Raw genomic sequence first — 22,700 nt, 5'->3', positions numbered from 1 at the left:
AATATATGAGAGTAGGAGCCCCTGCCCTCCTGATCTGGATGATTACTTCTTGCTCAATCAGATCCTGCAGTAGGCTCACCATTGCAGAAACTTTTTCCCGATCTTTTGGTAGGGCTGTAACATAAAATCTGCTCGGGGGTGGCTCTGAAAATTCCAGGCTGTATCCCTGAGCTATGATGCTTTTCACAAACAGACTTGGACATGTCATGTTCCACTGTAGGTGAAAAGCTGACAATCTTCCCCTGGGAAGACCTGGGCTGGTCTGGGGGAGATCTGGGGGAGATCTGAAAAGAACTCCTCTTCCCTTACCCCTTTGAGAGACCCAACGGCTCTTACGGTCCTGCTCCTTACTCTTATGGGACTGTTGAACAGCACGAAAATTCTTTTTAATCGGCTGTTTCTTTTTGGCAGGGAAAGCCTTTTTCTTGTCGGCTATCCTATCCAGGACGGATTCAAGCTTTGGACCAAAAAGAAAATCACCTGAAAAAGGTAAACTGCACAGCTTAACCTTGGAAGCTGTGCACCAGACCAGGTCTTCAGCCAGACCGCATGTCTGGCTGAGTTTACCAGTGCTGATGACCTTGCCTCCAACTTGACTGATTCAGCTGATGCATCAGCCATATACGTAACAGCTTTTAGTATTAAGGGAAAAGACTCTAACAAATCTTTACGCGGTGTGCCCGATTCAACGTGGCTTTTCAGCTTTTCCACCCAGCATTCCAGGTTCCTTGTCACAACCATGGAAGTCATAGCAGGTTTGAGACTGACTGATGTAGCATCCCAAGCTTTTTTAAGAAGGGAGTCTGCCTTCTTATCCATCGGGTCCTTCAGCACCCCCATATTCTCAAAGGCGAGGTCTGTGCGTCTAGAAACCTGCGAGAAAGCAGCATCTATCCATGTTTTCTTATTCCAAACGTCAGAGTCTTTATACTCAAATGGAAACCTTCTCCTAAGGGTCTTGGAGAAAAAAGGGGCCCTCTCAGGGTCCTTCCATTCTTTCTTGACTGACTCTGATAGGATCCTATGAACTGGAAACACTCTGCGTTTGGATTCATCCAGACCCTGGTACATTTTGTTGTGTACTGACAGCTGTACCTTTTCTTCCTGAATTTCAAGAGCAGTGTAGATTGCTCTTAAGAGGTCATCCACTTCCTCTAGGGATAGCTTGTACAGAGAGGTTCTGCCATCATCTTCCTCTTCCTCCTCATCTGAGTCCCTGAGTGAGAGAAGAGTACTTCCCCCTTCATCACCTGAGTCCTCAGTCTCCACTAGTCTGGATGAGGATGCTTTTGGACTAGGTGGTGGATTCTGGGGCTCAACCTGAGCTGCTGGATTCTGTACCAATATGGACCTGACGGAACTCAGCGAGTTTGTAAGTTCCCTTACAGAGGAGAATAAGTCCTTGTATTGCTGGGACGTTTCTTCCTCCACCAGATCTTTAATACAGGATCTGCACATGAATCTCTAAGGTGGTTCTTGCAAGAAGGACATTTCCTCTGGCTTGGTGGATTTATATGTTTAGTTTTTCCTAACGCCTTTTCCTGCAACGACAAACAGTTTCAACTAAACCTGGTGTCCCTAAAACACACTAATGTCTAACAGACCCACCACCAAGCCAGAGAAGACAGAAAAAATCCCATCAGCAGTGAGGTGCCTAGACCACGCTGCAGGGTCCGAGTGAAGTAACCTCTGACCCTGCAGCTACAGGCTCCCCTCAGGGAGGAAACAAACAAAAACAACAAAGCCCATAAGGAAAAGAGGCACCACTGTACCACTGTTACCTGGGCTTGACTGGTGCTAGGGGCACCTGCATCCGCCGTGGCTGTTTTGCTCTCCATTTTGTAGAGAAAATCAGCAGAAAATCCAGGAAGAAAAACCCACAGGTTTTTAAAATGTTCCTGGGCCACGCGTCATCAGCGAGGGCCGGAAATGGAAGCGTCGGTCCTCTGACCCGTCCCCTGGTCTCTGCGTTCCAGGTGCTTGGAACCAGCAGCGACACGCCCCCTCAGGAAACCACGTCACCGGAGATGACACACTCGCCGGCTGGGACCCGAAACCGAGATGCGGGACGCGCAGCTGACCAGCAGCGACCCCCGCCCGACCACCAGAGCCATCTCCAGGAGCCCAAACAGCGGAATCCAGGTACAGAGATGCCGCACCTCATGAGGGTCTTAACCCCCCTGAGACAGAGAGACGGGGGACACCGAGACACCCACCGCCCCTGGGGGATGCTGGGATGGTCTTTTAACTGACAAAAACAAAAGGTAAGCCTGACACTCCCAACCTTGGAGAGAGCGCAGCTCCCTGGTTCCCTGCACATGCTTCCACCATGGTGGAGGAAACACAATGACTGAGGCCATGGTGGAAGAGGAGGGATTTAAAGGCTGCATGTGTTTCCTGTGAAGAAGGCAGAGCTACGCTCTCTCCAAGGTTGTCCTGAAAGGCGATTTGAGAAAAATGATCGTTCTATAATTTTAATAGTAGGTTTATTTTAACAGTGAGAGTCAAAATAACAAAAATATCCAGAAAAATGCATTTCAAAAAAAGTTATAAATTGATTTGCATTTAATGAGTGAAATAAGTATTTGACCCCTTCACAAAACATGACTTACTTAATACTTGGTGGCAAAACCCTTGTTGGCAATCACGCAGGTCAGATGTTTCTTGTAGTTGGCCATCAGGTTTACTCACAAAGGATTTTGTCTCACTCCTCTTTGCAGATCCTCTCCAAGTCATTAAGGTTTCGAGGCTGGCGTTTGGTAACTCAAACCTTCAGCTCCCTCCACATATTTTCTATGGGATTAAGGTCTGGAGACTGGCTAGGCCACTCCAGGACCTTAATGTGCTTCTTCTAGAGCAACTCCTTTGTTGCCTTGGCTGTGTGTTTTGGGTCACTGTCATGCTGGAATAACCATCCATGACCCATTTTCAACGCCCTAGCTAGGGGAAGGAGGTTCTCCCCCAAGATTTGACAGTACATGGCCCATCCATCATCCCTTTGATGCAGTGAAGTTGTCCTGTTCGCTTAGCAGAAAGACACCCACAAAGCATAATGTTTCCACTTCCATGTTTGACGATGGGGATGGTGTTCTTGGGCTCATAGGCAGCATTCCTCCTCCTCCAAACACGGTGAGTTGAGTTGATGCCAAAGAGCTCGATTTTGGTCTCATCTGACCACAACACTTTCACCCAGTTCTCCTCTGAATCATTCAGATGTTCATTAGCAAACTTCAGAGGGGCCTGTACATGTTCTTTCTTAAGCAGGGGGACTTTGCGGGTGCTGCAGGATTTCAGTCCTTTACAGCGTAGTGTGTTACCAATTGTTTTCTTGGTGACTATGGTACCAGCTGCCTGAGATCATTGACAAGATTCTCCTGTGTAGTTCTGGGCTGATTCCTCACCGTTTTCATGAGTATTGAAACACCATGAGGTGAGATCTTGCATGGAGCCCCAGACCGAGGGAGATTGACAGTTATTTTGTGTTTCTTTCATTTGCGAATAAACGTACCAGCTGTTGTCACCCTCACACCAAGCTGCTTGGCGATGGTCTTGTAGCCCATTCCAGTCTTGTGTAGGTCTACAATCTTGTCCCTGACATCCTTGGACAGCTCTTTGGTCTTGGCCATGGTGGAGAGATTGGAATCTGATGGATTGCTTCTGTGGACATGTGTCTTTTATACAGGTAACAAGCTGAGATTAGGAGCACTCCCTTTAAGAGAGAGCTCCTAATCTCAGCTTGTTACCTGTATAGAAGACACCAGGAAGCCAGACATCTTGCTGATTGATAGGGGATCAAATACTTATTCCACTCATTAAAATGCAAAACAGTTTACGACTTTCATTTGCGAATAATCGCACCAGCTGTTGTCACCCTCTCACCAAGCTGCTTGGCGATGGTCTTGTAGCCCATTCCAGCCTTGTGTAGGTCTACAATCTTGTACCTGACATCCTTGGACAGCTCTTTGGTCTTGGCCATGGTGGAGAGATTGGAATCCGATGGATTGCTTCTGTGGACATGTGTCTTTTATACAGGTAACAAGCTGAGATTAGGAGCACTCCCTTTAAGAGAGTGCTCCTAACCTCAGCTCGTTACCTGTATAGAAGACACCAGGAAGCCAGACATCCTGCTGATTGATAGGTGATCATATACTTATTCCACTCATTAAAATGCAAAACAGTTTACGACTTTTTTAAATGCTTTTTTCCACATTATTTCTGTTGTTGTTCTGTCTCTCACTGGTAAAATAAACCTACCATTAAAATTATAGATTGATCATTTTTTGTCAGTGGGCAAACGTACAAAATAAGCAGGGGATCAAATACTTTTTTCCCTCATTGTACATGTGACAACAATGTCCCATATTCTTCATATGTCTGGGCTATGGGGTAGAGTGACGGAAGCATTTTCTTACGAGGAAAAAAAATCCAAGCCTGGCTAAATTTTGCAAAATCACATCTGAAGTCTCCCAAAAACATGTGGGAAAATTTGTTATGGACTGATGAAACCAAGGTTTAACGTTTTGGCCATAATTCCAAAAGGTAGGTTTGGCGCAAAAACACTGCACATCACTAAAAGAACATCATACCCACAGTGAAGCATGGTGGTGGCAGCATTATGCTTTGGGGCCGTTTTTCTTCAGCTGGAACAGGGGCCTTAGTCAAGGTAGATGGAATTATGAACAGTTCGGAATGCCAGTCAATATTGGCACAAAACCTTCAGGCTACTGCTAGAAAGCTGAACATGAAGAGGAACTTCATCTTTCAACATAACTACCCAAAGCATACATCCAAATCAACAAAGAAATGGCTTCACCCGAAGAAGATTTTGGTTTTGGAATGGTCCAGCCAGAGCCCAGACCTGAATCTGATTGAAAATCTGTGGGGTGATTTGAAGAGGGCTGTGCACAGGAGATGCCCTCACAATCTGAACAGATTTGGAGTGTTTTTTGCAAAGAGTGGGCAAATATTGCCAAGTCAAGATGTGCCATGCTGATAGACTCATACCCAAAAAGACTAAGTGCTGTAATAAAATCAAAAGATGCTTCAACAAAGTATTAGTTTAAAGGTGTGCACACTTATGCAACCATATTATTTAAAGTTTTTATTTTTACTTCTCTCCACCTAAAAAATTTCGGTTTGTTGTTCAACTGAGTTGTACAGTTTATAGGTCACATTAAAGGTGGAAAAAGTTCTGAAATTATTTATCTTTGTCTTATTTTTTTATGTCACAAAAACCTGACATTTTAACAGGGGTAGGAAGACTTTTTATATCTTTAAATCCACTGTATGCTCAAACTTGGAGATCCCCAAAAATTCTAAGTTAGGACCACAGTGTACAGAGAAGCTTTGATGTAGGCACTGCGGCTTCCACATACATATATTTGCAAATGTGTGGAACATCAAACCTCTGTAAATAGTGTCCAAAATCTCTATTGCAGAACGATCACATCACAAGGGACAAGTACAACATTTCGAGGCCACACAGGACCCATTCATCAGCCATGTGATATGTCATATGGCATATTTCATGTCTGACAAAGGGGCCTACGTGGCTCTGAAATGTTGTACTACGTCCCTTGTGCTGTGGTCTTTCTGCAATAAAGATTTTGGATGCCATTCGATGATCTGTGGTGAGCTGGCAAACATATACATTTGATCTTTGATGTCTCCAGTTCCAGCTGGTTCAGCAACCAACATTCCTAAACCCTATTCAGGAAAGTGTGCAATGGGAATATTAACAATACATATCTACAGCTGGACACCTAGGGGGAGATTTACTAAAACTAGTGCACTCAGAATCAGGTGCAGCTGTGAATGGTAGCCATCAGCTTCTAACTTCAGCTTGTTCAGTTAAGCTCTGACATTAAAACCTGGAAGCTGATCGGTTTTTATGCAGAGCTGCACCAGGTTTTGCACTCTCCAGTTTGAGTAAACCCCCCTAGTGTCCACTACTGGCAAGTTAAATTGGAATCCCTGGTTAAAAATCAGGCTTCATCTTTTATTCTCCAAAAAAACACTAGTCATTTTGAACAACAGCTGTAAGCATACCGGTTGGTATCAGAATGGCAGGGGGCTTCACAAATTCTTCCTCCTTGATTTTCAGAATATTAGCCCAAATGCTAGGTGCTTCAAAAGGGAAGTGGGGCATTACCCTCTTGGATTTTTAGGCTAATTTCACACTATTCCGACACAGAAGTTGCACGACTTCTTATCTGACTTTGCCCTGCAACTTCATGTCCGTCTTCCATGCGACTTCAATGAACAGGTTTAGACTTTGAGTCTGGTATGGATCTTGAGGGGGGAACCCCACGCCAAAAAAACAGCGTGGGGTCCCCCCATAACCCATACCAGACCCTTATCTGAGCATGCAGCCCGGCATGTCAGGAAAGGGGGGGGGGGTTCTTTTCCTTCCGCTACCAATGTCTTCTTCCTCTGGTTCTTCTCCCTCTGCTGCCGATGTTAGCTCCTGCAGTTGTACCAGCTCCGTTCTCTGCCAGTTCTGATATAGACATGGGGCGTGGCCACCTGGAGACCCCTCCCCCTTATGGGGAACGGAGCTGGCACAACTGTGGGAGCTGGCATTGGGAGAAGAACCAGCAGAAGAACCGGAGGAAGAAGACATCAGAAGCAGAGGGAGAAGAACCGGAGGAGGGAGACCTTGGCAACGGAGGGAGAAGAACAGGAGAGAAAAGACATCGGTGGCGGGGGAAGAGAACCAGAGGGAGAAGACACATTAGAGCTACTATAGGGGACATTCTTCATTTTTAATAAAGGACTTTGTCAAACACCGGTGTACGTTTTTTATTTATTTTTGACACTTTTTTGGGGAATGGGTAGGGGTACAATGTACCCCTTACTCATTCACATGGGGGGGATCTGGGGACCCCCTTGTTAAAGGTGGCTTCCAGAGTCTGATAAACCCTGTCTGCAGACCCCCACAACCACTGCCCAGGGTTGTCATGAAGAAGCCCTTGTCCCCATCAACATGGAGACAAAGGTGCTTTGGGGTAGGGGGGCGCAGAGCTTCCCTGGCCCCAAAGTAAACACCCTCACCCCCATGACTCGCTCGTCCCCCCCTTTCCCTTTCCTGACCTGCTGCATGCTCGAATAAGGGTCTGGTATGGATTTTGGGGAGGGGGGGGCCATGCCGTTTTTTTTATGTTGGCGTGGGGTTCCCTTTCAAGATCCCCAGAGCACATGTTGCATGCCACAAGCCAGATCAGTTAAGATGATGATCTGACTTGGATGTGACTTACATTTAAATCAATGGGCTGAAATCGTGCCCAAGCCAGAGAAAGTAGTGCAGGGAGCATTTTCACAGTCGGACCAGTTAAGATGGCTCTTATAGGATTTTGACATGCCATGCGACTTGTGCTCTGAAAGCCGGAGCACGTTGGACCAGTGTGAACTGGCCCTTAATGTTGAAAGTGAAGTTGACAAAATACGCAATTGACACAGTTTCCTTACTATGGACCCCATATATCTCCATAGACTAGCACAGTATTTTTAGGGGGAAATGGAAAAGGGTATTTTGGCCACAGAATGTGAAGAATTGCACAATTACAACAGGTAAAATGTAACAATAGCTACCTTTTGTGAAATAAAAACATGTAATTGCTTTTTTTTACCAAGCAGACATGCTTTAAGCAGAACAAATGCTTATGTGAAACAAATCCTTTATAAATATGCCCCCTAGAAGAGTCACCCCATGATTACATTTTGATGATTAGTACAGTCATAGCTATACAGTCATACTGAGTCAGCCAGGGTTCAAATTCAAAGTAATTAAAAGGAGAGCCTTTGTAACCCAAACGTACTTTTGAGTTAAATGTGATGTTTTTAAAACATAAATGTGATGATGCCATATCTGCCCAAAGTTTGTATTTTCCACCCAGAAAGAGCTTCAGGTTGGATTTTTGCACAGCCAACATCGGAAGTGTTCTATGATGGCAGCACACAGCCACCCACATATCCCATTGCTGATTCAGTAACACAAATAATAAAAGATTCTAGAATACTGCCCTGCCTAGCAGTTTAATCCAGTTGGGCTGTCATTGTTGCAGTCCAAGTACAGTCTGTTTTTTTCTGCTGCTGCAATGTTGTATTAAGTACAAAGTTTCAGATGACTGCTAATCAGTCAGCTCTCGGTCTGATCACAGTGGAGAACAACTGCACCCCACTCAGCTCCTCCAGGGTGCACTGGAGCGACAGGCTGAGACAGGGACAAGTGCAGTTCCTGTGACCCAAAACAGTAGTATAGCTAAAAAAGTTCTGGCTATACCGCTCTTTTAACCGCTCCAGCCCCGGAAGATTTTACCCCCTTCCTGACCAGAGCACTTTTTGCGATTCAGCACTGCGTCGCTTTAACTGACAATTGTGCGGTTGTACGACGTTGCACCCAAACAAAATTGACGTCCTTTTTTTCCCACAAATAGAGCTTTCTTTTGGTAGTATTTGATTGGTTTTTATTTTTTGCGCTATACACAAAAAAAGAGCGTAAATTTTGAAAAAAAAATGCATTATTTTTTACTTTTTGCTATAATAAATATCCCCCAAAAATAATAAGAAATTTTTTTTTTTCCCCCCAGTTTAGGCCGATATGTATTCTTCTACATATTTTTGGTAAAAAAAAAAAAAAATCACAATAAGCGTATATTGATTAGTTTATGCAAAAGTTATAGCACCTAAAAAATAGGGGATAGTTTTATGGCATTTTTATTATAAATCTTTTTTTTTTTTTTACTAGTAATGGAGGCGATCTGAGATTTTTAACGGGACTGCGACTTTATGGTGGACACATCGGACAATTTTGACACATTTTTGGGACCACTGGCATTAATACAGCGATCAATGCTATAAAAATGCATTGATTACTGTAAAAATGTCACTGGCAGTGAAGGGGTTAACACTAGGGGCGATCAAGGGGCTAATGTGTTCCCGGGTGTATGTTCTAAATGAAGGGGGGAGGGGACTGTGCAGGGGAGATGACAGATCACTGTTCATACTCTGTATGAACAGACATGTCTGTTCTCCCCTCAGAGAACCGGAAACTGTGTGTTTACACACACAGATCCTGGTTCTCCGTGTGTCAGCGGCAATCGCGGGAGCCCGGCGGCGAGTGTGACCGCCGGGCACTCACATTGGCTCGGGGGGGGGGGGGAGGGGAGGGGGCGCGCGCCCCCTAATGGCCACAAGGTGAAGCAACGTTATATAACGTTGTTTCGCCCAGCCGTGCCATTCTGCCATAGTACAACTGCGGTGGCTGGTCGGCAAGTGGTTAAAGACCTAGTGTATTAACATGATTTTACCATGAAATGGAATTACTTCTATTCTTTTTTTTCTTAGTAGAGGACAGGAGGAGGAGAAAGAATGAAAAGCCCTGACAGTTTATTTTTTACAGTCTGTGTTTAAACTAAACATCCACAAATGAAGCTAATGCCAACAAGCAAAAGAAGGGGGGAGTGGTGGAAAGAAGGAAGAGGGAGAAAGGGGGGAGAAGGAAAATGGAAGGAGAAAGGGAGGAAATGAAGCTGTGCGTATTTGTACCCTCCCTGGCTGCCCTCTTTCTCCCTCTTCCTTCTTTCCACCCCTCCCCCCTGCTTTTGCTTGTAGGCATTAGCTGCATTTATCACGATTATCATTTGTTTGAACTGGGACTTTTAGAATTGGAGTTTTGACCCTTCTCCTTCTCCCTTTGCATAGCTCATAGGCTTCCCGGGCCTTTTATGTGGGCTCTATCTCTAGGTCATCCTTTGCCATATATCATCTTCTGACCAGGTCCTGCAAGCCTGCTTTGTTAGATGCTTTGGAGGGCAGGGGGGACATTGGGGTTTATTAGATTCTTGATGATGCTTGAAGATGGCAGAAAAGCTCCCATGCAAGGTTTTTATTGCTTGCACACAATTAACACCAATATTACAAGATCTTCTCGCAGTTTTGTTCTGAAAGATAACAGTGTTAAGGCCCCTTTCACACTTGTACAACTTGTCCTACGATTTGGGACTGCAAGGTCGCATGACAAGTCCTTCCCCATGATTTCCAATGACAACCATTCATATTAGTATGACTTCAAGTCGCGCCGACTTCAAAGTAGTCCCTGCACTACTTTGGCCCGACTTTGATGAGAGTTACACAGGCGTTTCCTGAAATTGCGGCAGAAATTGCAGTGAAGTCGCAGTAGTGTGAAAGGGGCTTTAAGCCGGGTTCACACTGGTACGACAAACGCTCCGACATTGGGAGCTTATGTCGCATGACGTGTGAAAATCAATGTTTCCCTATGGGAGCCATCTTAACTGGTCCAACACAAGTCAGTCCGACTTTGAAAATGCTCCCTGCACTACTTTGGTCCGACTTTGATCCTACTTCAGCCCATTGAATATCACTGAAGTCGGAGCAAAGTTGGATCGCTGTCTTAACTGATCCGACTTTAGCATTAGACTTGTGTTCTGATCATCTTGAAGGGGAACTCCACGCCAAATAAAATAAAAAAAAATAAAAAAAAAAAAAAAAAAAAAAAAAAAACAGTGTGGGGGTCCCCCCAAAAACCATACCAGACCCTTATCCGAGCACGCAGCCCGGTAGGTCAGGAAAGGGGGTTGGGATGAGCGAGCACCCCCCACCCCTCCTGAACCGTACCAGGCTGCATGCCCTCAACATGGGGGGGTGGATGCTTTGGGGCAGGGGGGGCCCAAAGCACCTTGTCCCCATGTTGATGAGGACAGCTGCCTCTTCCCGACAACAACCCTGGCCGTTGGTTGCTGGGGTCTGCGGGTGGGGGCTTATTGGAATCTGGAAGCCCTCTTTAACAAGGGGGCCCCCAGATCCCGCCCCCCATCCTATGTGAATGAGTACGGGGTACATTGTGCCCCTACCCATTCATCGAAAAAAAAGTGTCAAAAATAAAACACAGTACACAGGTTTTTAAAATAATTTATTAAGCAGTTCCGGTGCCTCTTCCAACTTCTTCTCCCCTCTCCAGTTCTTCTCCGCTCTTTCCGGATCTTCTCCCTCTGTTGGTTGTCTTCTCTCGGGTCTCCTCCGCTGTCGTCTCACTCTTTTGCCCGGTCTTCTCCGCTGTCTTCTCCCTTTGTTCTTCTTCCGATGTTGACTCAACGCTCCCTCCTGCTCTAATGCCGGGTGCATGGTGTGCGACTACTTATATTGGCATGGGGCAGGGTCATCGTGTGACTACATCTGGAGGCCCCACCCCTTATGACGCCCCTGCCGGGGCATGATGGGCGGTGACATCATAAGAAGCGTGCCTCCGGTGACCCCATGCCAATGTAAGTAGTGGCACACCGCACACCCGGCATTAGAGCGGGAGAGAGCGTTGAGTCAACATCGGAAGAACAGAGCGGAGAAGACCCAGTAAAAGAGCGAGAACATAGCGCAGAAGACCCAGCAGAGGCAGAAGACAGCGGACAGAGGGAGAAGAACCGGAGAGGGCTAGAAGACATCAGCGAAGACCCGGAGAGGGGAGAAGAACTGGCAGAGGCAGAAGACGTTAGCGGAGGAGGCAAAAGAGCCAGAGAGGTGAGGAGGTCGGAAGAGACGACCGAGCTGCATTAATAAATTACTTTAGAAACATGTGTAATGTGTTCTATTTTTGACACTTTAACAAGGGCCCCCTTGTTAAAGGGGGTTTCCAGATTCCGATAAGCCCCCCCGCCTGCAAACCCCGACAACCAATGGCCAGGGTTGTTGGAAAGAGGCCCTTGTCCTCATCAACATGGGGACAAGGTGCTTTGGGGCCCCCCTGCTCCAAAGCCCCCACCCTCTATGTTGAGGGCATGTGGTTCAGGGGGGGGGCACTTGCTCCCACCCCCTTTCCTGACCTGCCAGGCTGTGTGCTCGGATAAGAGTCTGGTATGGATTTTAGGGGGAACTCCAGTGCTCAAAAAGTGGTTAATACTCCCCCAAAAACTGAAATATAATATATTGTAGTGTAACAATCCTTAAATGTGGTGGCTGCATTCGTTTTCTTTTTCTAGGATTTCATTTTTTATTTTTGGAGGATGAACTGGCCAGTAACACACTTATTGTCTTATTGTGTTTCCACTCTGGATGGAGGAGCAACAGAGATACCTTTGGACAACAGAATTGACAATCTTGGGAGAAGGTAGTGTTAGATGAACTAACAGATTTAGATGGGCTTGACTAAAAAAAGTAAGGCTGAGCTCCAGCTAACACGTAATAAGCAGTTAATGTTATTTTCCCGTTTGGGATAAGGATTTTACATACATACATAAATAATAGTTGATCATTATAAGCACCTCTATCAGTAGTAAATGGATTGTCACAACCCTCTATCTGCCATATTTTGGCGAGCTTGGCCTAAAGGAAGTTGAAAAATAACAGGATCAGCAGCTAAAAATAAAGGAAAAAAGCCTAAACTAATGCAACCACCACATCTAATAATTGGTAAGCAGCAATATAATACATATTTGTTTTGGGGTTGATTATAGCTTTAAGCTCAAGTCCTGGCAAACACTTTATAACTGATTATAGATATAGCAGAGAAAGCATCAGAACCTCTGTCAATTTTTACCTGCTGTGGACCATTGGAGAGAATTCTCACTTACTGTCTATTTATGGGGGTTTGAAGAAAAATTGAGGGGACAGAGACAGCTTGTTTTTTTTGTAAAGCAGAGTAAAGGGCAAAAACCTTTGTCAACTTTTTACTTCTGTCTGTGTCCCCACTGGGGACTTTCCCTCATTTCCTGATGACTGATATCAGACAGAACAAAAAAACGAGTGAAAATCTCATAAGGCCTAAGATAGCACATCTAGGTGTTCCAACATTTCCTACTTTAACTATTTCCTAGTTAAGATTAGCTGTATAAAACAGATTTTCTTTGAGGCCCTGCGCCAAGTGTGTGTGTTGCCCCAAATTTACAAAGAAAGTGTAGCTCAGCTTTGTTAAAGATTTCTAGCACCTGCATCTGTGTAGATACAGTAGGTCTAATTTGTAGAGCTGTCTTTAGTGTGCATTTTTTTTTTATTCTGTTGAGTGTAAAAGGTGAACAGAGGTTATTAAAGTCCCTTCAAGCATTGGACTCAAGACCGCAGATGCTTGAAGATGCCAGAAAAGCTTAGATGCAAGGTGTTTATTGTTTGCAGATGCTTAACACCTATACCACAAGATCTCCTGTGGGTCTGCTGAAATCTAACAAATCACCAACTGGTACTGTACGTGAAGCAATATTTAATTGCAACTTAAAGTGGTATTAATCAGAACACCAAAAATGTAATATATATTGCATCATACCAATCCTTTAATGTGGTGACCACATTAGTTTTTTTTAGGCTTTCTTTCCTTTATTTCCACCTGGTGATCTGGCCAGTAACACACTTCCAGTCTTGAGAAGTTCCACTCTATGGAGGAGCAACAGAGACATTTTTGGACAGCAACATTGCCAATCTGGGCAGAGGGTAGTGTTAGATGCTTTAGCAGATTTTGATGGACTACAACAACGTCCTTTTGAGGTATAGGTTATACATAAATGAATAAAAGCTAACCATTGTAAGCACCCTGTTAGTACTAAATGGTTTGTCTTAACACTCTAATTGTCACTTTTGCTGGACAGCTTGGTCTAGGAAAGGAAGTTGAAAATTAACAGACTTACTGGCCAGATAAACAGGTGAAAAAGGAAAAAAAACTAAAAGAAACGAATGTAGCCACCACATTTAAGAATTGGTAAGCTGTAGTAGAATATATTTTTGTTCTTGGGTTTAATGGGCACTCAGAGTTCAGTATGAGAAAATGACTGTTGGTTTTAGAAAGTAGGTTGTAAACAGAATATTGAAACCAGAACAATTCATGATTCAAGAAAAAGCTCAGTAGGCAATGTAACCCTTTCCTGCACAGACATAACTAAACTATTCTGTGGTTAGTCCAACGAATTCACTTTTCGACTTCATGACTTAAAAAGGATGCAGCACAGGTATCAGTTACAACTGAAAACGGTCTTTACAAGCTGATATGTACATGCGTGTTATGTTTTTTTGCATAGGACTGCTTTTCATAGCTTAGCTTATTTCGCAATGATTCAACGCAGTCTATGGTTGCTATTGGTAACCTGCAACACACATTAAAAAGGAAGTGTTGAAACAGTTTAAACCCTTTTGTAATTAAAGGTGCTACACACTGAAATGTGCTTAAGTGAACAGGGATTTAAAGCAACAGTTTTGACAAGAGAGGCAAAATGCTTATATGATGTTGTTGGCTTTTACCTCACTAAATAGACTTCCATTCAAATATGATATCCAGAGTTTCCAGAAGTTCGGAAGCTGCCCAACAACCACCTTTGTTAGCTTTTCCACAAACTCTGCCTGATGTGGTGTTTTATATCTCAGAGCTGAGAAAAGGAAAACAAATACAGCTTACATGCAAAGTAATAATCAATAAGTACATTTAAAGGATATATACAGTGGCTTGCGAAAGTATTCGGCCCCCTTGAACTTTTCAACCTTTTGCCACATTTCAGGCTTCAAACATAAAGATATAAAATTTTAATTTTTTGTGAAGAATCACCAACAAGTGGGACACAATTGTGAAGTGGAACGAAATCTATTGGATATTTTAAACTTTTTTAGCAATTAAAAAACTGAAAAGTGGTGCGTGCAAAATTATTCGGCCCCTTTACTTTCATTGCAGCAAACTCACTCCAGAAGTTCAGCGAGGATCTCTGAATGATCCAATGTTGTCCTAAATGACTGATGGTGATAAATAGAATCCACCTGTGTGTAATCAAGTCTCTGTATAAATGCACCTGCTCTGTGATAGTCCCAGGGTTCTGTTGAAAGCGCAGAGAGCATCATGAAGACCAAGGAACACACCAGGCAGGTCCGTAATACTGTTGTGGAGAAGTTTAAAGCCGGATTTGGATACAAACAGATTTCCCAAGCTTTAGACATCCCAAGTAGCACTGTGCAAGCAATCATTTTGAAATGGAAGGAGTATCAGACCACTGCAAATCTACCAAGACCTGGCTGTCCCTCTAAACTTTCAGCTCAGACAAGGAGAAGACTGATCAGAAATGCAGCCAAGAGGCCCATGATCACTCTGGATGAACTGCAGAGAACTACAGCTGAGGTGGGAGAGTCTGTCCATAGGACAACAATCAGTCGTACACTGCACAAATCTGGCCTTTATGGAAGAGTGGCAAGAAGAAAGCCATTTCTCAAAGATATCCATAAAAAGTCTCGTCTAAAGTTTGCCACAAGCCACCTGGGAGACACACCAAACATGTGGAAGAAGGTGCTCTGGTCCGATGAAACCAAAATCGAACTTTTTGGCCACAATGCAAAACGATATGTTTGGCGTAAAAGCAACACAGCTCATCACACTCAACACACCATCCCCACTGTCAAACATGGTGGTGGCAGCATCATGGTTTGGGCCTGCTTTTCTTCAGCAGGGACAGGGAAGATGGTAAAATTGAGGGGAAGATGGATGCAGCCAAATACAGGACCATTCTGGATGAAAACCTGTTGGAGTCTGCAAAAGACCTGAAACTGGGACGGAGATTTATCTTCCAACAAGACAATGATCCCAAACATACAGCAAAATCTACAAAGGAATGGTTCACAAATAAACGTATCCAGGTGTTAGAATGGCCAAGTCAAAGTCCAGACCTGAATCCAATCGAGAATCTGTGGAAAGAGCTGAAAACTGCTGTTCACCAACTCTCTCCATCCAACCTCACTGAGCTCGAGCTGTTTTGCAAAGAAGAATGGGCAAGAATTTCAGTCTCTCGATGTGCAAAACTGATAGAGACATACCCCAAGCGACTTGCAGCTGTAATCGCAGCAAAAGGTGGCTCTACAAAGTATTAATGCAAGGGGGCCAAATAATTTTGCACGCCCCACTTTTCATTTTTTTATTAGTTAAAAAAGTTTCAAAAATCCAAAAGATTTCGTTCCACTTCACAATTGTGTCCCACTTGTTGGTGATTCTTCACAAAAAATAAAAATTTTATATCTTTAGGTTTGAAGCCTGAAATGTGGCAAAAGGTTGAAAAGTTCAAGGGGGCCGAATACTTTCGCAAGCCACTGTATATTGATGAATATCCACACACAAATTAAGACTATCAAGAACACAATACTAACAATCAATTATTAATCACTAATCACTTTTATACCAGTAATTTGTTGAAAGACCCAAAGAAGATAGCTAGATTCTGTATATTGTTTACTACATACAGTACTTTATAATTGTAAAGTCCATGTGACACCACCTTACAGTTTAGGCAGCCATTACCTGGGAGATATTAATGTATGGGAGAACATAATACTCATGCATGCTATAAAATGTCTACTTCAACTGCATATGTATGTAGGTCGTATGAAGGGATGGCAACAATTCCAGAAAAACACACAGATCTTCCAATATTTTTTAAGCAACCTATAAATTATGGGTTGAGGGAAAGAAAATTGCTTGATTCCTTCATCAGCACAGTAAGTGTTGATAGGGGAATCCTTCCCACTGTGCTGTTGTATTCTGACAGCAGGAGGTTTCCCTGCTATTAGAATACAATGATCACTGCAGGCAGCTATAGTTGCAGCTAGTGATCACATGAAAAAAACCAGCAGGCTGGTTGTACTGAAGTAGATTGATAGATCCACTTTAGTACAACCTGCCTGACCATAGACGGATCGAAATTAGGCTGGTTAAGCAGGAACCGGCCGAAACTCGATACACCGTACTTATAGCTGCCTGCCTATTATAATGACCAAGTGGGCTAGTTTTGGAAGATACTGAAAGCTATGTAGGTTTTTTTTTATTAATTAGTTATTTGCACAGAGTTTAGTTAATGTGACACAGACGTTACCAACTAGTTTTTTTGGGGGAAAAAAAACACTTTTCCATGCAATAGAGTAAAGCATAATACTTGTCCCTTAACTACAGGAACGCCTTCATAAGCTCTGTGGGAAAACAAATACCAAGAAAGTATTTCCTGTTTTCAGCCTAACACCTCAGACTACAATTTAATTTCAGGAACTGAGCTTTGATAAACATAAGATGTATAAAAGCATAGGGTCCTAGGACATGTTTTTTTTTTTTTACTACAAAAGGGCCAGCTCTGATGAAGACACGTATGATGACTACCAATATTACTACAATCAGTGCTCTCACTCTCTCTCCCTTGGTGGAAGCTCAAGGTTAATAGTTTCAGATAATCCACAAAGGGTTTGGTGTGTTATTAGCAGCCCTCTTACTAAGGAAGCACAGTTGTAAGGCTTGCACACATGTCAATGTCCCTGCACTCTCTAAACCATAAAGTACAGGTATATGAAGCACCATCAAATTTGTGTTTAACTCAGGACCTTTTATCTTCTGCAATACGCTGAGCTGTCAGCAGATAATTTTAAAGCAAATTAAAGCAGAACGAAACCCTCTTCTCCTTTGCAACCAGGGAAGCTGCCATGATAGCCTCTTGTTTGAGCTGAAGTTGCTATGGTGCTACATGTGACCAGCCATGACACCAGTCATTTGTTGGCCTAACAGTTTGATTGAGATGCAACATAAGCACACTAGGTAACTGTGACAAGGTATGCCTTGAATGCAAATGTTTGGGAAAGTTAGATCGGTGGGTTTCATTCATTTTAAGGAACTTTTGCTGACTAGGAGAGAGAGATCGGTGTTCATACTTCGTATGAACACACGATCGGTCTCCTCTCCCCTAAGAGAACCGGGATCTGTGTATTTACGCACACAGATCCCAATTCTCACTCTGTCACGAGCGATCGCAGGTGCACGGCGGTCATCACACCCCCTAGTGGTCAAAAGGCAAAGTGACGTAAGGAAACGTGGTTTCGCCCACGGGTGATAACATGCTGCAGTAACAACTGCAGCGGCTGGTCGGGAAGGGTTTAATCACTGAGCAAAGGACCTGACTGGTTTAGTGGGTAAAGGTTTCGGTTTTGCAGAACACAGGAAGCCCATTTAGCCTTACAGTCATTTCGTCCTGATTGGAAGCTGCTTCCTCTCTGAAGTGAGGCAGTCTGACTGAGTCGACCAATTGGAGATGGGCGTCCATCGCTGTCTAAGTCAAGCAACGGGCTCTGCAACATTGGATTACCTTTAAATAAACAAACATGGAAAATAAATTTGCAACAACGTCAGATAACAGAGATATATTTAAACAATGCCCAAACAGTACATGAGATGGTGCATTTGGCAATCTCCCAGCAGGTACTCAGCTTTGAAATCTACATTAACCAATTTTGCACCATATGATGCTAAGAAGCCAAGCACAGGCTCTCCCATTTATATTTACATCATGTTGGGAACACCTATTCCACTCATCAGTATGTACAGTTGTTTGCATTCAAGCATGACACACGTTTACATTCCATTGAAATATATATATTATATATACGCACACACCCACCTTTCATTTTGGATAGGGTAAAGCTCCGTACACAAGGGCTGAATGTCGAAAGACAAGGGGCCATAAAAAAAAAGAAAAAACAGCCAACATTCGGCCCTCGTGTTGGACGTGCATGCTGGAGAACCAGCAGCCAACCGACTACCGATCAGTGCTCTCAGCCAATGGCACATGCAACAGCTCGGCGGAGCAGATCACTGAACTAACCTAGCATGGTTAGTACAGAGGCGAGTTTTTTTCGTGCAAACTGCTAGATTGCAGGAAAAAAAACTGTAGTGTGTACCCGGCTTAGGGGAGGGTTATAACCCTTTTTTTGCCATCTGTGTCCCTTTGAGAAGATTTCCTTTCATGTCCTGTCCCACAGTCAAAACAGGAAGTTAGAGGAAATCCCTCCAAAGTGAGGGTATCCCTGGTTGTCACCAAGGTCAACAGAACTAGTGTCCTCATTGAAAGATTTCTCCTCTATTCCTGTTCTGGGGACAACCCTAAATTTATGTTTCCTTCCCTCTTCACTCTATTATACTTTTTGGGATGCAAACTATGACATGTACTAAATACATAATATAAAAAATACAGCCATAATGACCTCTATATTTTCTCAAAATACAAGCCAGATTGTGCACAGATTACAAGTATAAGCTAATATTACATTACACAGACACAGCGGCTTAATAGCACACTTACATTTTTTTTTTAGACAGTCAATAATAATAATGTTATTAATAATAATAATGTTATTAATAATAATGTTTCAGCTGTTTATGGAAAAAATCAAACACAGGAGGCCGAAGGAATTGATATAGCATTCTTTCAAACTTTTACACAACCATGTGTAGCAAATGTAAAAGCTGCTACTTTCAAACAGACACAAGATGGTGCTAAAACACAAGTATAAATTAACAAGCTGGTACAGAAGTCCTCTCTTAAAATGAATGTCAGTGGTAAAATAAAATACATTATAGTAAAATCTGTGACCCTGTCAATGTCAAACAATTGCATTACATTGCAAAGGTTTAGAGCATTTTGTTTATATAGTAGTACCATACAGCAAGCTGTAATGCGGTTATCAGCCACTATGTTTGGCCTCTCTATTAATACTTCTAACTGTGCTGGAAACATAAAAACAATTCACACAACATTCATAAAATTCAGCTTACTCATTTTGGTCTTTACTGTAGTTTTCTGCAAAAAACGTCTTCAAAATAAAAATTAAAGCTAGGTAGAATACACCAATTAGGGTACATTCAAACAAGCAATGATTACAATAGACACGCTTGAACGCACTTCTATTGGCAGGTAGAAAATCAAATAATATATATATATATATATATATATATATATATATATATATATATATATATATATATATATTTATATATATTATATATATATATATATATATATATATATATATATATATTTATATTCAAAAGGTGTATTTAGCTGCTTACTTGGAGTTCTGTTTTAATTGTGTATGATGCAATATTTCAATACCTAATCTATTGTATCTTGTATAACCTGGCAACTGTTTGGGCAAAAAAAAAAAAATCTGAAAGAGAATGTTAACCCGGCACTTCATATCCCTGATATGTGCCTGCTGTACCATGTACTTGTATGAGAAAGTATCCTGTTCTCTTTCTACTGCTTCCTTTGTTTGAAATCCATGGTGTGCCCGCTAATCCTTCTGCTTTCCTAGTAAAAACTGGCCACACTAAGCAGGAGAACACATCATTGTCAGTTCTCTAGCTGTTCTGGGAACTCAGCATGACATTCTCTAATGATCAGACTTGTACGGACACCCTCCCTGCACAGCCATTCACTGGAAAGAAAAGTATGCGGTTGCTTCTCCTCCCCCCACCTTTTATGCAGCTGAGAACAGAGGGTATGTGATCACTTATAAAAAAGGGAAAAAAAGTATATATCATTTTTTTTATATCTATACACAAATGTTTTGCCTTTCATTTATATGTTAAACTGAATGGGTTGTTTTACAAGGTGATTGTTTACAAATCACTTTAAAGGATAAGTTCACCTTTACAGAAAATCTGTAAGGTGAACTAAAGCCTCGTACACACGATCGGATTTTACGCAGGCAAAATGTCAGACTTTTGTCCGAAGGGCGTGTGCCAGGAACTTGTCTTGCATACAAACGGCACACAATTATCGGCCAACAAACACGAACGTAGTGACGTACTACGTGGCTTTTTTTTTAGCTCTTTAGCGCAACCCTTTTGGCACCTTCTGCTAATGTTGTATTTGGTGAGCATTGATTCCGAGCATGCGTGTTTGTACTTTGGACTTTTGTCTGACGGACTTGTGTACACACAATTGGAAAATCTGACAACAGAACATCGTCCTCGGGAAAATTTACAAGCCTGCCATCCAACATTTGTCCGCGGAAAATCCGACAATTGTCCGCTGGAGCATACAAACGGTCAGATTTTAGGCCGACAGTCTGTCAACACACAATTTCCGGAAAATCGGAAAATCCGATCATGTGCATGAGGCTTTGCACTGCACCCCCTCCCCATCCCCCCTGGTCCCGCTGTACCTGAGGACGGTGATCACCCGCTAGGAGAGAGTGGGTCACCGCTTTACCAGTCCAGGGATTTGAAATCCCTGCGGCTTTCTCTCCTCTTCTCCCCCTCTGACAGGATAGGCTATTCGGGGTCTGATTGGTCGGCGCCGTCCATGTGACGGCACCGACCAATTAGATGGCCTCCTATACGTACCTTTACGAGGTACGTTTAGGAGATTTCATTTTCTGTAAAGGTGAACTTGCCCTTTAAGGAAAAAAAAATTCTGACCCAAAAAAAAAAAAAACCCACAAATAATAATTAAACACCAGCTGCCACCACCTAAATATCGCATGTAGATAATCTGAGAAGTCAATATATAAGTTTTAATATGATTTAATTAAAATTTAACAGTTATATCACCCATTGCTTTTTTTTTTCTTCATATCATGGTTGGGTTACAACACAATAAGGGACTTCTGAGGTGCCAATAAATATCATAAGAAAGTAATAAAAGTTATTATAAAGCTAATAATTTAAATAACTGAAGGTCAAATAAATTACATGACACATTGCTTTTTTTTCATGATTACATCCAACTATCTAAATCACTGCATACAAAGTCTACAGTAAAAAATACAGCCAATATCTGAACTATGCAACAACTCCCTTATTTTTACCTCTAGATTTTTATATCATCATCCTTGATTTAGAAAGTAGTATATAGAGACTAGTATACACTTTTGCAGTAAGCGGTTGTGAATAAGAACAATGTTTACTGATTTTAAATACAATGTATCCATTTAGCCCTGGAAATATATCAGTATTCTGTATTAAAAGGAAAAAAGAGGATTCACAATTTTTATCGAGGGAAAAAAGTGGGAAAAATAGTTACAAAAAAATGAATTATTTGTAGCATTATGCTCAAAATCCTGCTGTCTGCATTTTCTACACACATTATTCCTTCTGGGTCTCACCAAAGGTTCATGGCAGTGATCTTTATCTTTTAACATTTACTTGTGCAAAACAAAAAAAAAATTACTAAATCACATGGAATTTCTGTCCGTATTTTCTCCAACCGGCAGAAAATATTGAAGAAATCAGAAGAAAAATAAATCAATGTGAGTGCAAGTTCCAGCAGTTCAGACAGATGTGATCACAGGTGAAGATGTACAAGTGCTTGGTACTGGAGCCTTCTCCCAGCCAACAACAGAGAGAGGGAATTCTGATCAGTAGCCTGAGGACTTTCTGTAGCCTGTCAGACTTCCTTACCACCCCTAAACACCTTTGAACATTTTTTCCTGTGCACAGCGGGTCCTTGTCCTGTGCTGCAGTCTGACCACCCACTGTTGCTTATTGACCAAACATGTAGGACTCGGGAGCTGTGCGGATACGACTTGGGTATAGGATTCCTTTTCTATGTAGAGAGAATCATTTGCACACACATTTCACTCTTGCAAGATAAGAAAACAGGGCAGCATAACAAAACTGGCTAAAATTATACTTAAGTCAACAGAAAGAAATGTTATTTGAGTTCCTCTTGGGCATAGAAACTCTGTCACTGTCAGGCTACAGAAAAAAAAAATCCTCCAGGCTAAAACATAGAAAAAACATTGCTTTAATTGTGTTAGTGAGCTGAACAGTTTTTTCATACTTGAACTAAAGGGACAGTGAAATTAATTGGTTCAGGCAATTATAATGCACTTATATTAGAGTTAAGGCTATCTCACAGAAAATCTAACTTAGAAAATAAAAATCACCAATTCCAATGTTTTAGGGAAAAAAACTCCTC

At 42.5% G+C, this 22,700-nt stretch overlaps 1 protein-coding gene across 1 annotated transcript in view; it reads right to left on the bottom strand.

The window, feature by feature from the left end:
* EXOC2 (exocyst complex component 2) overlaps positions 1-22,700 on the bottom strand; it is a 357,767-nt gene that overhangs the window by 184,204 nt on the left and 150,863 nt on the right. Inside the window, exons 11-12 of the mRNA XM_073630963.1 lie at positions 17,958-18,083; positions 14,233-14,357 (exon numbers count right to left, since the gene is read on the bottom strand). Coding sequence (XP_073487064.1) covers positions 14,233-14,357; positions 17,958-18,083 — 251 coding nt within the window. The remainder of the gene's footprint in view (positions 1-14,232; positions 14,358-17,957; positions 18,084-22,700) is intronic.

The sequence above is a fragment of the Aquarana catesbeiana genome, linkage group LG05, assembly GCF_042186555.1.
Source record: "Aquarana catesbeiana isolate 2022-GZ linkage group LG05, ASM4218655v1, whole genome shotgun sequence".
NCBI lineage: Eukaryota > Metazoa > Chordata > Amphibia > Anura > Ranidae > Aquarana > Aquarana catesbeiana.
Note: the sequence above shows the minus strand (reverse complement) of the source record. Positions and strands in the feature narration are given on the sequence as shown.